Raw genomic sequence first — 17156 nt, 5'->3', positions numbered from 1 at the left:
TTAAATGATATATAAAATCTTAGCTGTTATCATACCAGCTAATGAGTCAGAATTGATGTGGTCAAGCCAAGCAGACATCCTCCTCCATGGCTCTCCCTAGACTTCTGTGAGTCCAGATTCTCATTATTTATTATATAGTTGTATAATAACCAGGAAAAATAACCATTTTAACACTAGGAGAGAAGGAAGTGCAAGAAGAAAGGCAACATCTGAGTGCTTAATTGAGATCACATATTAGTAGATGAATCTCAATAAACATAGTCATTACAAAGTGCCTAGAAAATCTTAGCATGATATAACTGTGCATTATGTTACAGAAGCAGACCCTTTTTTTCCTTTTTTTTTTTTTGTGGTACGTGGGCCTCTCACTGCCGTGGCCTCTCCCGTTGCGGAGCACAGGCTCCGGACGCGCAGGCCCAGCAGCCATGGCCCACGGGCCCAGCCGCTCCGCAGCATGTGGGATCCTCCCGGACCAGGGCACGAACCCATGTCCCCTGCATCGGCAGGCAGACTCTCAACCACTGCGCCACCAGGGAAGCCCAGCAGACCCTTTTATAATGACCTACAGGTTTACTATATTTTGAAATATAATCGAATATTTCCTATTATTATCCAGTTTAGAGTAATTTTTTTTTAACTGCTATCTCCTGTAACTGTTGTCACACAGAACTGTTGTTTAATTCTACCTAATCTTCATAACCTCAATTAAGTCTATATTCTCCTATAATTTGCCGTAAACGGTTATCTGAAAAACTCAACCAGGGCTTCCCTGGTGGCGCAGTGGTTGAGAATCCGCCTGCCGATGCAGGAGACACGGGTTCATGCCCTGGTCCGGGAACCTCCCACATGCCGCGGAGCAACTAAGCCCGTGAGCCATGGCCGCTGAGCCTGTGCGTCCGGAGCCTGTGCTCCGCAACGGGAGAGGCCACAACAGTGAGAGGCCCGCATACCGCAAAAAAAAAAAAAAAAAAACCTCAACCAAAGTCAAAATCAGCTTAGGAAGAATCTGAGAAACAGAAAATCCTGCAGTGCTGAATATTTCCTTTTAGAATTTATCTAGACCAGGGGTCAGCAAACTATGGCCCACAGGCCACAACAAGCCCACACTGTTTCTTTTTGTACTGTCACTGAGCTAAGAATGGTTTTCACATTTTTAAGCAGTTACATTTTAAATGGTTATAAAAGTACATACATAATGTACTTAATATTTCTTCATTTCCCACAAAGCTGAAAATGTATACTATCCAGCCCTTTAAATAAAAATGTTAACCCCCGCTCTATCTAACCCACCCATGACACTACAAGCTTTTGTTCACATACTGGTGAAAATGAGTGGTATTTTGACAGAGATAATTCTATATGGAAACAGCACCATGCATTCAACATAACCATTTTATTTTTCTCCTAGACAACAGGAATTCTACATTTTCCAGCCCTTCTTGCAGTTAGGTGGAGCCATGTTACTGAGTTTTGGCCAATGGCATAAGGTCTGACCCTTAAAGCTTCCTGAGCAATCTTCCATGTATCCTTTCTCTCTTCCCTTGTCTGCTGGATAAAGGTTCTAGAAAACACATAGCCACCAAATAGAAGGAGCCTGGGCCCTTTAATCAAAGGAATGTATTCATAGTGTTCATAGTATTGAATACCAAGGTATTCATAGTATTACAGTACAAGCAAGAAAATACATTTTTATTGTGTTAAGTCATTGAGCTTTGGGGGAGTGTTTCTTACAGCAGCCAATGTTACTTTGGCTGGTTATACCTGGCTGGTATATGTCGATTTTTTGTTTGTTTTTCAATATTGCTGGGCCTGATATCACCCTATTTACTCCCATACATACACATACAAATGTGAGAATAGTTTATCCTTCAGTCTTTGTGAGTAACCAAAACATCCCTTGAAAAGATTATTTGGCTTTCATATCCCCAACAAATAAAAGCTTTATTCCCAAATGCTACTTTTGTCACATGGATAAAACTGAAATACAATTTGAGAACCAAATTAGACACCAGGTAAATAAAGGAAAAATCCTGATCTTTGTAAAATAACAACCGCCCCATATTTGAGCTCCAAAAATGTGTAAACAGCTTTTCCATGCTTATTCCTCCACAGGGCCATTTCATATCTAGCTTTCATCATCCTGTTTACCAAGTGAGAATTTTCAGATTTCAGTTTAGACACATCTGGTTCACAAATGAGCCACGACATCCCCAGTCATTGTGAAATCCTGGCCACAGCATTAGTGATGAGCTCTCGTGTTTATTAGTAAAGATGTGAGAACCAGTCAGTTGCAAAGCTGTTTTGAGTGGAGAGGCCTCTGATGTGGCTTCTTAGAGGTGTCAGCTTGATCTTTCTCTGCTGAAGAACTGCTGTCATTAAATTCACTTCTAAATGCAGATTAACCAGTTTTAGCTTTCTTGCATATATAACCTCACCTGGAGCTGTTGAAAAAATATTTCAACTACTCTTTAGTTGTTAAAAAAGAGTTAACATGACAAATCTGTTGGTATTTTCTTCATTTCTTTTAAACTTCCCTAGGTATTTTTAGATTCCCTGCAATTTTTTAAAAGATGCATCATAAAGCTAAGTCATCACTGAAGTCAAGGGTGATGAATAATAAGTTTATTTCTCTTTTGCCTTGTATCAAGTCTGGCTTACTAACAAAAAGAAAAGGAGAGAGAGGGAGAGAGAGAGAGAAGAGAGAGAAAGAGAGAGAGATTGAAGCTAAACTATTAAGAATTAATTGATAATGACTTTTGATTAGAGCAAACAAAAAAATAACTGATTCAAAAATAGATATATATCTATCTATATATATATATGTATAACGGAATCACTGTGCTGTACTCCTGCAACTAACACAACTATAAATCAACTATATCTCAATTTAAAAAATCAAACCTGTACCCCTCCCTGCAAAACAACCCAGTCAACATTACTACATGAAGAAGTTCTTATTTTATGTAGTTTCCAAACAAGCGTCTTTATATTCCACAGAATTTTCAAGATGTTTGATTATGACCGTTAAAGGGCATATTTTGACTAAATAAACAAATACATAAATAACTGAGTCATATAGGAAAGTCACCTTCTAATATGGTCACAAGGGGGCTGGACAAGGTTAAAAACAATTTAAAACAAAGTGGAGTAGGTTCCCGGGAAATTAGATGAACTCTCTTTCCACATAGGACAAATATAACACAAGTAACACACCAACAGATTCTCAGTCAGGAACTCTTCCCATTTAATCAAGACCTCTGCATCTTGAGAGGGATTTCCCAACAACCAGGCAATTAGGACGTGGACCCTGTGATGTGATGTACAGAGAAGAGGACACCACTGGGGCAGTATTGCTGCCCAAAGTACAGAATTGGAAATTAATCCTGAAGAAACAACCACACAAGTATAAACTGAAGGCCGTTCTGCAAAATCAACTGACCTAGACTTTTTAAAATGTTAATGACATGGCACTTCCCTGATGGCGCAGGGCTTAAGAATCTGCCTGCCATTGCAGGGGACACGGGTTTGAGCCCTGGTCTGGGAAGATCCCACATGCCGCCAAGCAACTAAGCCCCTGTGCGCCTCAACTACTCAGGCTGCGCTCTGGAGCCCGCGAGCCACAACTACTGAGCCCACGTGCCTAGAGCCTGTGCTCCTGCAACGAGAGAAGCCACCGCAATGAAGAGTAGCCCCCGCTCGCCACAACTAGAGAAAGCCTGCGCACAGCAACGAAGATCCAACACAGCCAAAAATTAATTAATTAATTAATTATTTTTTAACAAATGTTAATGACACAAAAGACCAAAAGAAAAAGGGGGTGGGGAGGAAATGGGGATTGTTCAAGACAGAGATAATGAGACTAAGTGGAATAAGGAATTCTCACCTGAGTCCTGAATAGGAAAACATGAGCTATAAAGGCTATTGTAGGAACAATTAGAAAATTTTGAATATGGATGTGAATTAGATAGTATAATTGTATCAATGGTAAATGTCCTGAGCATAATTACATTGCTACGATGTAGGAGAATCTCTATTCTTAGGAGATACGCACTGAAATATTTGAGGTAAAGGGTTGTATTGAGCACCTTTGTGTGTGACAAACCACCACAAGAGCAAACGTGTATTTAGTTTATTTTTCCATTTAAACTCATCTCCCCTGGGGGGTTCCTGTGATCTCTGTTGGGGTCCCTTATGTGATCAGCAGCCGACCACTTGGGTGGCTCTGCTTCTAGGACTAGGCTGGTCATTCATTGGCTGCAGTGACTAGGACCCTGTCCCTGTCCCTCCAGCAGGCTCATTCTGGCTTATTCACATGGCAGAGGCAAATTCCAAGACAGATAGAGAGAGAGAGAGGAAGCCAGCAAGGCTCCTTGAGGCCTGATGGCTGAACAGACATAGCCTCACTCGTGTTGCGTTTTCTTAGTCAAAGCCAATCACAAGGCCAGCACAGCGTCAAGAGGTGGATGCCTTCACAGCCTAGTGGGAAAAGCCGAGAAGTCACATTGTAAAGGGCCTGGATATGATGAAGGGAAAACTGTGGTTGTTTGTGCCATCTACCACAAGGATGGACCGGTGTCCCTTCAATGTTCCTATAGGTTTGAAAGTTTTCAACATAAAAAGTTGGGGAGAGGGACAGAACATAGCACCAGAAGCCAGATACCAAGAGAATATCCTGTAAAACTAAATTTATATTAATTGTCTAAGTCAATTCAAATGTATGGTGATGGAAGTCAGAATACTGGTAACATTTGGGCTTCTGGGGTGCCGGTATTATACTGTTTCTTGATCTGAACAGTAAAAATTCCATGGAGCTACATACACTTAGGATATGCACCCTTTTCTGTATGTATGTCATACTTTCATTTTTTAAACTTTACTTTTGGAAAATAGAAAGAGCAATGGCCTTGGAGCTGGGAAACCTGATGCTGCCACCGAGTCCCTCTGCAATACTGAAAATGTCGATTTAATTCCCTGGGCCTCAGTTTCCTCATCTGTAAAACGAAGCTGGATGAACTCTGGTTGGCCCCTTCCATCCTCTAGACACTGAGACTCAACTCTGACTGAATAGTTTGCTCTCTTTCTGCCTGGAAATTATTTGTCAGGATATACAATATATAACATAATTATACAAATTATATATTTCCTCCTCCAGCTATAGCATGTCCCTGAGATTTTATTTTGCTTTCCAGAATTTGCACAGAAATAATTATAGCAAAGCAGAAGTATTAAAGGGGTCTCTTTTAAGCACAAATGAGAGCTACAAGGGCTAGCTATTTGCAGAAGTCAGTGGACAGGCAGGACATCACATTTTAATATCACGCTGGAAATGCAGGAAAGGACCCTGCCACATAGGGAAGAACCATCATGAACCCTTTCAAAAAGCAACCCTGTTTTGCCACCACTCCTGCCCGTGCCTGGGAAGGACAGCCCTCACCTGGGAATGCAGCTCCTCCACCTCCTAGGTCATACACTCAGGGGAGTCATGGGTCCTTTGTACATAAGGGCTCTTATGATGAAGTGAGGAGAGACACAGGCATCCCCTTGGTTCTCATATGTTGTGTGTGTGCGTGTGCGTGTGTGTGTGTGTGTGTGTTAGAGCCTCAGAAATTGGAACGATGCTGGAGGTCCAGGTGTCCCAGCAGCCTAGCTGTTGCTTTAGCGGGTAGAGTCCCCAGGAGAACCTCTGAGCCTCTGAGGGTGGTGATTTTCTCACTTGTGAGCACTGTGACCCCTGCACAGTTCAAAGGACTCTAATGGAACAACATTTTGGAGTTTTTGTTTGTGTTTCCCCTAGGGCTTAGAGTTTACCTCTTGGGCTCCTTACAGCTACATTTTTCAGCAGTTTTCTAAAAGTTGCCTCCATGGCACCAATATTTATGAAGTGATGTGACTTCAGAAGTGAATGAGACAGACCAGCTCCCTGCCGTCATGTCCTTCGTGTATTGGACAGAGAGACCTGGAACCACTCACTCATCTTGTCTTCTGTGGGAGTGATAGTGGAAGTTCACAACAGCCCTAGAGGAGGCATTCTTAGCTCCAATTTACAGATGAGGAAACTGAGACTCAGAGAGCTAAAATAACTTATCTGAGACGTTACACGGCTAGTAAGTAGAATCCATTCAACCCCGTTTTGCTACAATTCCTCCATGTATGGACCCTGAGACGAGGTGGTGAAGTATGCCCATCTCTTAGAACAGGTACTGGTGAACTAAGTCATGTGGTCTGTTTGTATACACAAAGTCTTATTAAAACACAGCCACACCCACTCGTTCACACATTTTCTTTGACTGTTTTCCCACTGCAACAGCAGAGCTGAGTAGTGGCAACAGAGACCTGACAGCCCATAGAGACAAAAATATTTGCTATCTGGCCCTCCAAAGAAAAGATTTGTCACCCCTCCTTCAGAGAACGTATTAGTCAGGGCAATGTAAGCACCTGGAACATACCCTCCAATTTTAGTGGCTTAACATATTTTTCTAAAAGTTTATTTCTCCTTAAAAAAACTAAAAATAGAGTTGCCATATGATCCCGCAGTCCCATTCCTAGGCATATATCTGGAGAAAACTCTAATTCGAAAGGATACATGCACCCCAATGTTCATAGCAGCACTATTCATAATAGCCAAGACATGGAAGCAACCTAAGTGTCCATCAACAGATGAATGGAAAAAGAAGATGTGGTACACATATACAATGGAATACTTCTCAGCCATAAAAAGAATGAAATAATGCCATTTGCAGCAACATGGATGGATGGACCTAGAGATTATCATATTTAGCAAAGTAAGTCAGAAAGAGAAAGACAAATACTATATTATACCACTTATATGTAGAATCTAAAATACAATACAAATGAACTTATTTACAAAACAGAAACAGACTCACAGACATAGAAAACAAACTTATGATTACCAAAGGGGAAAGCGGGTAGGGGATGGGAGCTTGGGATTAGCAGATACAAACTACTATATATAAAATAGGTAACCAACAAGGTCCTACTGTATAGAAAAGGGAACTATATTCAATATCCTGTAATAAACCATAATGGAAAAGAATATGAAAAAGAATATATATATATGTATAACTGAATCCTTTGCTGTACACCAGAAACTAACACAACATTGTAAATCAACTATACTTCAGTTAAAAAAAAAAGTGTATTTCTAATCACAAAATAGCCTTGCTAGGGTGTTCTGGGCAGAGTTGGAATGGGATGCCTGTTCCAACTGATCAGTCCTCTCAGGTCATCCCGGACAGAAACATCTAGCCAGCAGACAAGGGAAAAAAGAGAGGCTCACACACAGGAGATTTTTATGGGCTAGATATGAAAGTGGCATCCATCACTTCCACCCACATCCTATTGGCCAGAACCCAGTCACATGGCTGTATCTAACTGCAGAGGATATTGGGCAACGTAGTCTACTGTTAGGTCGAGGAAGAAGAGGAAACGGGTTTTGGTGAACACCTAGCAGCCTCCACCACAATCCCTAAATGCTAATTATTCTTACACCCAGAAAAAGTCTCTGGTTTTGACTTCATAAATCTGTTTTACACCTCACATAGAGTATGCATGTGTTTAACACTTTTTTGGTTCAGTCCTTATCTTTTGGGGATACATACTGAAATATGTACCAGTGAAATGATATGATGTCATGGATGTGCTTCAAAATAATCTGAGAATAGAAAGTGAGAATACAAACGAGACAAGAATGGTCATGAGTTTTGTTGAAGCTGGGTTATTTATTATATTCTTTTTAGTTTTGTATATATTTTTAAATTTTTCCATAATAAAAAGATTTGTTTTTAAAGAGTACACTAAAACTACTCTTTTCTGTCTTCCAACAGTTTTTAGAAAAAAATACATAGTAAAAACAATAAAATCCTGACCATAATAGACTACAAGATTCTCCTCAATGACATTTACTATAGGTACACTGGCTTATTAATTTCTCTTGCTTTACCCAACTATTCCAGTCAAATAAGCTTGTCTGCAAAAGAAATGGACCGATAATAAAAGATAACGTCTGTGAGAGAATAGTATAATCAAGACAGAAGAGTTAATATTCATAGGTCAGCTACTTATAGTAGGAACAGTTTAAGAAGAGTTAATTTACTGGGTAGGGTCTGTATAAAAACCACGTTTGTTACATTCATTAAATAAACACGGATTGAGCATCTACTCCATTCAAGGCACTGTGCTCAGCTCTAGAAATATAATGATGAGGAGGCAGCTGTCCCTGTCTCAAGGATTGTACTCGTCAGGACGGGTTGAACTAGCTGCATAGCAAACATCCCCAAATCACAGTGGCCTTGAACAACAAAGCGTACTTCTCACTGTGCAAGGTTAAATGCAGGTATGCCTGGTAGCTCTCTTTTGAGCAATAATTCAGAGATTTTGGCTCCTTCCACCTCAGAGTCCTCTGCCATGTAGAAAGCAAAGAGAGAGTGTGATAGATGATCACTCGGGATGCTTTATGGTCAGACCTGAAAGTGACAGAGCTCTCCACAGTCCCACCTAGACCCATTTACTGGAAAATGTTCTCTAGCTGTGAACACAGGAAGAAGAAAACTGGATACTGGGGTAAGGGGGATGTACTCTGGAATGTTCTACCATAAAGGTGATACAGGTTTGGTGAAAACGCAGACATGCAAACAGACCAATTCTACTAGGGCATAGTAAGATCAATAATAAAGATATGAATAAGGTGCTGTGGGAACTCTGTAGAAGGAGGTAGGATTTTAAAAACTTTCATCAGCTATTGGTATGATTTCCTAAATGTGCTTAAACTTAATTTGCTTGGGCTACTAAATTTGTAATTCTTTTTTCCCAAAAATTACAATCCAGTTTTCCCTAACTCCTCAAAAGCGGAGCACTGCTGGTAGCCTTGTTTGGCAATGGTAGTCACAGAGCATGGAGGTTTATCAATACTAGTTATGTGTGCTTACTAGAACATAAACTCACCTGGAATTTGGATCTCACAGCATGTAAGAATTTTAATAGGATTCATTCATACATTTGTTCAACATTTTATAAAGACTTCAGTCCCCAAAATTCAATTTACAATTTTTACAACGTTTTACAAAGACTTTGATCTCCAACCCTCCTTTTATAAATTTACAAGAATTTACACTCACTGCAAGGATTTCTTTCCAAGTTTTTTTAAAAGTTATTTTTCCTTGGGATAGAAAAATGTTAATTTTAGATGAGAGTAGAGGTCGTTGAGGCTCACATGTGGGGACTGTGTGTGATGGAAATGCAGGATAACAGCAGCAGCGCCTGGATTCTAATTTAGACCAGCCTGCCTCAGGCAATAGGAAAGTCATTTGTCCCTATGTGCCCACATCACAATCTGGCACAATTGGGGGTTAGAGCCAGCATTAAACTCTCTCTGCATACAGTATTCTAGTTTGCCATTTTAATTTATATATTCCATCCATGTGCTGATTATCCTGCACTCTCCCACCCTTTTCTAAGTGATTCTAATTAGAAAACACGCAGGAGGAACCTTGTGGGATCGCAAAACCGCTGCCATCTCCTCTTTGATCTGAACCAGGGACCGAGTATTGTTTCAAATTCTTCCCCAGAGCTGCAGTTGACAATTATTGGCATCTTAGAGCCTGGGGATTGCAGTAAGATGCCTGACAGGACCGGCTGCCTAAACATTTAAAGCACTCGCTCCCTTCAAACATCTCCCCCTTCCCAACGTCCCCCACAAAAAAAAAATACTGAAAAGGAAAGAAATCGAATGCTTTAAAAAGCTGTCAATTTCTTAATAAGATGCTAGGGTTGGTTGGGATTTTAAAGATGCTCACAACGCATCTCTAGAGCAGCAACTCGCCCTCTTGACCCTGACACAAATAAAACCAACCAGCATACCATACCTTAACCACCGCCACGGCGGCCCGAGGAACTTTCGGAATGATGAAAGTGTACTTTTGTCTTAATCTGGGTACGACTCGGACGAGGTGCCTTGAGTAAAGACGTGAACTCGGAAGGTAGTTGACTTAAGAATCTTACTTCAGTTTGTAGGGATGGGGGCGGGGGGAGGGGGCGTGCCGGAGAGAAAGGTTTGTTTATTTATTTAATTTCAGTCCCGAAGGGAGAATGGAGTGGATCCATTACGGGGACACTGGAATCCAGAATGCGAGATGGGCTTGGAAATTTGCAAAATTTGTGAATGCCTAGGCTGAAGGCTCCGATCACGGGGAGGAAAGGACTGGGCGGGCACAGGGGAGGGGGAAGGAGGAAACCAAGGGGGAGGCGGAGGAAGAGCGGTATAAAAAGCCCCAGCCAGCGCGAGCGCCAGCCACTCCGAGCCTCCTGGAGAAGGAGGGAGCGCGAGCAGGACGCGCTGGTGCCGCTGCGGTGATCTGAGCCCGGCACCGGACCCGGTTCTCTCTTGCATCCGAGGCGAGGACCCCTTGCCCTCTGCTCGACCCTCGAGACCTTCCAATCGCCGGCTGCCCCCTGCAAGGCATGAGCTGCGCGCGGGAGCCCGAGGCTTCAGCGCGGTCATGAGGCGCTGGCCCGGGAGCGGCGGCTGTGCGACAGCAGCCCCCAGGTACCCTCCGGGCGCGGCGCCTCCGGGATGAGCCCCCCGACACGCGACTGCCTGAGCTGATATTTACCCCCCAGTGCCCCACTCCGTTCTGCGCGCCTGAGCCCGCGGGCACTCGGCCCCTGCAGCTTCCCGCCGAGACACCTGCGCCCTGGACCAGAAGGACACCCAGCGAATCGGACTCGCCTGCCTTCCCAGGCTCTACTCCGCGCCGCGGGCGCCTGAGCAGAGGTGCTCAGAGAGCGGGCGGCCCATCGTGCGGGAGCGAGTGTCAAGACCTTTCTGGAACGAAACTCTATCTTCCCCTTCATACATACGCACGCCAGCTTGAGGGAGGGGCGCACAGTCGCAGACTGACACCTGGCTGGTCCGGCACCCTCTCCGTCTCCAACACCACAACTCCCAACTCCACCTTGTCAATAAAGGTTTCTAAACTCGCCCAGGCACCCCACCCACCCACCCACAGCCCCGAGGCGCAGTGCGCACAGGGCTCGGCCCTCGCCGCCCACAGCGACCTCGGCAGCGGTGGCGCACAGCCCGGCAGGCGGACGCGGACTCCGGAGGGGCGCGCAGGTCACCTCCAGACAGTGACAGCCCCCGGGGCCCGGGGACCCCATCCGGAGCCGGCTCACCCTAGGACTCGGCGGCGGGGCGGCGCGGCCCACGGCCCGAAGGAGCGCAGGGAGGAGGGGAGGTGGTTCGTCGGGTGAGTGGCTCCGGGCGGCAAGGGCGGGGGAGCCCAGCGTGGAGGTAACTCTGGGCCGCCACTGAAGCCCTCCTCCTCCTCCTTCTCCTCCTCCTCCTTCTCCTCCTCCTCCTCCTCCCCGCGCTCCTCTGGCGGCCGCTCCCGCTCCAGCTGCGGCGCCGCGGCCACATCTGGGGCGCCCATGTGCGCTCGGGGACTCGGCTGCGCCCGCCCCGCCGTCGCCCCCGCTGCCCCCTGCCCGCAGGGTGGTCCCCGGCCCGGCCCGGGCCCCTGGCGGCCCGCCGTCCCCGCCGCCGCCGCCGCCGCCGGGGAGCGCCGGGGTTTGCTCAGCAGCCAGCTTAGACGCCCCCGGCCCCGCCGTGGCTCCGCCGTGGTGCGGCAGCGGCGGCGGCTCCTGCTCCCCCGGCCCGGCGCGCCCCGCCGCGCCCAGGGCCAGCCCCGCGGGCTCGGGGAGCGGGGCCCCGGCGGGGGCCGAGGCGGGAGCCGCGCCGCCGGGCTCCCGGGCTCCGACTCCTCCTCCCCCGCCGCCGCCGCCCGCCGCGCCGGGTCCTAAAGCCGCGCGCCTCAGGAGGATGGTACGCCTGGCGGCCGAGCTGCTGCTGCTGCTGGGGCTGCTGCTGCTCACGCTGCACATCACGGTGCTGCGCGGTTCGGGAGCCGCCGACGGGCCGGACGCGGCCGCGGCCAACGCCAGCCGGACGCAGCTGCAGGTGAGTGCGCTGCCGGAGAGGGGCGCGCGTGGCAGCGGGGACCCGGGTGGCGGGGAGCTGACCTAGCTAGCACCTGATAGTAGCGAGGAGGCGGGTCCCGCCCCACCAAAGAGCATCTGTTTTGGCAGCAGTTTTTCCGGGGCCACCGATCTCCGGCTGAGGCGGAGCGGGGTTCGTACCTGGAGGCTGGACCGCTTTCGAGGTCTGGCAGGCATGCTCCTCCAGGTCGTCTGTCACCAAGTACCTGAGGGTGCTAGCTTGAGATGGGCGGAGGAAGTGTGGAGTATGTCTGTGTTTGCTTTGGGGTGCTGCCACTCTTTGGTTACCCTTTAGAGACTGAGTAACGTTACTCTGGTAGGAGGGGGGAGCGGAAAGAGACTTTAGGATAAATCCCCAGACTGGGTTTGGAAGGAAGAACCCCAGTGAATCTGCCCCCTCAGAAAGCTACGCAAAGGTCAGGAAATAATTTCCCGAAGAGAATGGCCAGACATCCCCTGTTTGCCCACGTGGTCCCCATGCCTCCCTTATACCTCCCCAGCCGGGCAGAGGGCCTGGAGTCAAGCCACCGGTTGTACTTTGGCCCGGCGTTACCTGGGGCTTTTAAACTTACAGCAAAGACTTCTTCCAGCGTTCTGCCCCTGTTGAAGGTCTCCTTAGGAATGGAATTCTAATGATCTGTGCAGCTCCAAGGCAGGGGAGGGGGTCACAACTGGGGAGCGGGTAGTGGGCGTCAGACACAAGAGGAATTCTCTGGTTTCCAAATAAAGGATTGTCCAGGTAGGGATTTCCTGCCGCTGTCTTGGGAAGAAGCGCCTTTCCTTGGCTCTATCAGACGTGTGACAACTGTCAACTTGGGGCATGGGTAGAAGTCAGCAGGGATTTTCCCAGGAAGCAGCGGGAATTCTCTCCTAAAATCTCCTCCTCAAACCAGCCCCTCTTAAACTCTTTATGTCGAGATAAGCATTATTCATTGGTCCCAAAGGACTTTAAGACCATTGCCCTTATTAGTTCATTTCTCACATCTTTATGTAATTTGTTGCCTGAAAACCCTACTGTTGTAGAGAGAAGGAATTCACTTAAACACTTCCACAGTGCTTACCATGTGCTAGTTTTAAGTGGCTTTACAGAACTTAACCGATTTAATGATGTACTATGCTGTTAATATCCTCCCCTGATAGATGCAAAAACTGAGGTACAGAGGTTAAGAAACTTGCCAAGTTTACACATTCCAAACTCTTGATTAGTTACACCATGTTTTCTCTCGGCCAGGATGTTATAGACTAAAGCAAGGTGATCCTTACACACAAATGCAAAACCAGGAATGAAAAAGTATGCACCCCAGAGCCTAAAGTTCTTTTAAATTGGGAACATTTCTGAAAATGTTCTAACTTTATGAGGCCCTCTTCTCTTCTCCTGTGGGCAAACAGGTACAGTGACAGCCTGACGGGATTCCTTTGGGGAAATTGAAGACACCCCATTCTGTAGACGGTGGTACACCGACCCTCTCTAACACTGTAAGAACAATTCCTAATATCTTCAAGATATCTGGAAGTCACATTTTATACATGATGCTTTCTTTCCTCGTGGACTCATGAAAAGCTGTAAAAATGATGTTCTATGGAAAAGTAAATTTGGCAGATTCCTTTATGAGGTGTTTGCTATCATTAGAATAACCTAGGCTTGGCCTTTTCCATTTGACTGGTAAGGTGATGAGAGAAGCAGCTGGTGAAAGTGGCAACTGCAAAGGCGAAGTGGATTAAATTCTCAAAAGAGCCTGTGGCTGAAGAACTGTCCCAAGAGGGCAGAAGAAATGGGGGATTTAGAAAGAGTAATGCTCCTAGGAGTATCTTGGGTCCCAAGTAGCTGCTAATCCATCAGCTTTCAGCTTGTTTTGTAATCGTGTTTGGTTATTCTGTCCACTCAATGAACTTATTCAGGCAGAATGATGACTTTAACAGTTTAGTTCATAATTTTACTCTCTTTTGTAATTTGTTATTATAAAAGTTTTAAATTCTTCCTGACTAAAGTTATTTCTTTGACCCTCTGACTCTCCAAAGGTATTATGATTCAAATGGAGAGAATATATTCCTTCAAGTGAGGAGGTCTGCAAAAGACATTCATTAGTTTATCGTTTTCAGGGCCCAGGATGTGAATTAGCTAGTAGCAGGTGTATTTGAAAACAAAACTGTGGGTGCCATATTTTTTCCATTTACCGGTCATGTTTAACCTTTTTTTTTTTTTCCGCTTCATTGGGTCTTTGTTGCGGTGCACAGGCTTCTCATTGTGGTGGCTTCTCTTGTTGTGGAGCATGGGCTTCAGTAGTTGCAGTGCGTGGGCTCAGTAGTTGTGGCCTGCAGGCTTGAGAGCACAGGCTCAGTAGTTGTGGCACCCGGGCTTAGTTGCTCCGTGACATGTGGGATTTTCCCGGACCAAGGATTGAACCTGTGTCTCCTGCATTGGCAGGTGGATTCTTAACCACTGCGCCACCAGGGAAGTCATAACCTATCTTAACTAACTACATTTAAACTTAAGTTTGCTGCCTTTGGGATATCTTAAGCTGCTAAAATCATTATTTGTAACCAGAAAGTTCGTCTATCCTTATATTACATTATTTGTGTTGTTATCTCTGCTTAAAATATTCTGAAATATGAGGTTGGAGTCAGAAATACACAATGGTAGCTTTATTTTCCCAAATTGTAGTATATTTGGGAACATATAAAAGAGATGCACCTTTATTAGTGATCTGGCATATCAAGGGCACCCAATAAAATAGTAAGAATAACAACAGTAGCTAAGATTTATCAAGTGCCTTTTATGTGTCAGACACTGTTCTTAGCACTTTTCACATATTTTCTTTTTAAATCCTCACAAAAGTCTTGTGAATTAGGCATTATCGTTATCCCTGTTTCAAATGAAAAAACTGAGGTTGGGTAACTTGCCCACGGTTGCAGAGCCAGAAGCTGCTTAATTTGTTGTTGTTATTTTATAAGTGTAAAAATCTTTGAAGAATATTTGTATTCCAAGTTCTTGAGAAAGTCATCCTGCTGGCTACAAAAGAGAAAAAGTCTTTTAACAATTTACATTTTCTTTCTTTCTTTTTTTTTTCTCAGGGCTTAGGTTTCTTGGGGGGTTTTTAATTTATTTATTTATTTTTATTTTTGGCTGTATTGGGTCTTCATTTCTGTACTCAGGCTTTCTCTAGTTGCAGCAAGCGGAGGCTTCTCATTTGCGGTGGCATCTCTTGTTGTGGCACACGAGCTCTAGGTGAGTGGGCTTTAGTAGCTGTGGCTCGCAGGCTCAAGAGCACAGGCTCAGTGGTTGTGGCGCCCGGGCTTAGCTGCTGGGCGGCACGTGGCATCTTCCCGGACCAGAGCTCAAACCCGTGTCCCCTGTGTTGGCAGGTGGATTCTAACCACTGTACCACCAGGGAAGTCCCTAACAATTTACATTTTCAAACACATCTTGACAGTCTTATTGTGTCAAATATGAATGTATCTATCTATCTATCTAAATTATATATACATACATAAACACACATTAAACATGATCTAACATGATTTTTTTGGTAGTTTCAACATAGTAGGAGATATGTTTTTTGACTCTGTAAGTGACTGTCCCTGTACTGTTAGGTATGCTGTTTGAGGTGGTAGTAAAATGCTTTGAACACACTATTTCTATTGGTTATGTGGCTCATAAGAATAATAAATAATGATGTTAGTCTTTGTACTGTTTTCAGTATTTTAAAACATCTAATAAGAAATTTTACAGTGGTCTGCAACAGCTGTATAAAAATGCACAGAAAAATCAACTTTTTTCACTTTTGAATGAAATCTTATCTTCTCTAGTGTCATGTTGATCAGATACTCAGCTTAGTTCTTTCATATGTCTTTAATTGATAATAGTAAGAAAACAATTATATGTAATAAAAAAGCAGTCTGGAAGACGGACTATCCCAAAATATAGAACCATAGGCAATGATAAGAATAATGATAATAATAGTATCTCTTTTACTTGAAATTCAAATAAGTGTCTCTCTACTAAATCTCAGTCAGATTCAGAAGCATGAATTTCTACAGATTTTACATAGTAAAGCTAGAATTCATTAAAACAATGAGATTTAAGGAAGTGTTAGAAATCATCACATTGATCATTTTTACAATAGCATTAAAGCAAACCAAACTCGGAAATGTAACTAAATGTCTTTGTTCTCTAATTCCTAACTACCATCTTTATCAGTACATTCCTCCTTCATCCCTCTACTTGCCTTCAACAAAACTGCTTAGCATCTTGTACTGCTTGCTTCAGACTCACAAGTTGATCTGAGCTCTTAATAGCAGTAAAAGCAAAAGCAACATTTATCTGTACTTAATGCTACTGAGTTTCCTTACAATGACCCTATGAGATAGATAGTATTTATATACCCATTTCACAGATAATGAAATTGAGACCTGGAGAGATTTGAGTAACTTGCCCAAGGCCACACAACCATGGTTGGCAGGGCCAAGATTCAGACCCAGGGAGGCTGGAATTCTTGTTCCAGTTCATCAACAAGATGCCTCCAGCTCTGATACAAGTCAACAGCCATTGTGTTTCTCGTTTCATGACTTGCCCTGCCCATTTTCCAGGCAGGCTGTCTGCTTTTATCTCAGGTATTCTTTATAAATTGTGAATAACTGTCCCACTTAGCTATTGCTATATAACAAACCATCCCAAAACACAGTGGCTTAAAACAATCACATTTCATTTGCTCATGACTTTGTGTGTCAGCAGTTTACTCTGGGCCCAGCTGGGTGTTTCTTATGCTGATCTTGCTTAGGATTATTCATGTGGCTATAGCTTTCTATTGGCTTCATGTGGGCTAGATGGTCTAAAAGGGCCTCACTCCAGATACTATAAAACTCTGAGAGGAAAACATAGGCAGAACACTCTATGACATAAATCACAGCAAGATCCTTCTTGAACCACCTCCTAGAGAAATGGAAATCAAAACAAAAATACACAAATGAGACCTAATGAAACTTCAAAGCTTTTGCACAGCAAAGGAAACCATAAACAAGGCAAAAAGACAACCTTCAGAATGGGAGAAAATATTTGCAAATGAAGCAACTGACAAAGGATTAATCTCCAAAATGTACAAGCAGCTCATGCAGCTCAATATCACAAAAAAAACCAAACAACCCAA

At 44.4% G+C, this 17156-nt stretch overlaps 1 protein-coding gene across 1 annotated transcript in view; it reads left to right on the top strand.

The window, feature by feature from the left end:
• Positions 1-11800: 11800 nt before the first annotated feature.
• The window catches only part of ISM1 (isthmin 1), a 78618-nt gene continuing 73262 nt past the window's right edge, over positions 11801-17156 (top strand). Inside the window, exon 1 of the mRNA XM_059038986.2 lies at positions 11801-11974. Within this exon, the coding sequence (XP_058894969.1) occupies positions 11837-11974 (138 nt within the window). The 5' untranslated portion in view covers positions 11801-11836. The remainder of the gene's footprint in view (positions 11975-17156) is intronic.

This window comes from Kogia breviceps, chromosome 14, assembly GCF_026419965.1.
Source record: "Kogia breviceps isolate mKogBre1 chromosome 14, mKogBre1 haplotype 1, whole genome shotgun sequence".
Lineage (NCBI taxonomy): Eukaryota > Metazoa > Chordata > Mammalia > Artiodactyla > Physeteridae > Kogia > Kogia breviceps.
This window is presented reverse-complemented; position numbering and strand designations above follow the sequence as displayed.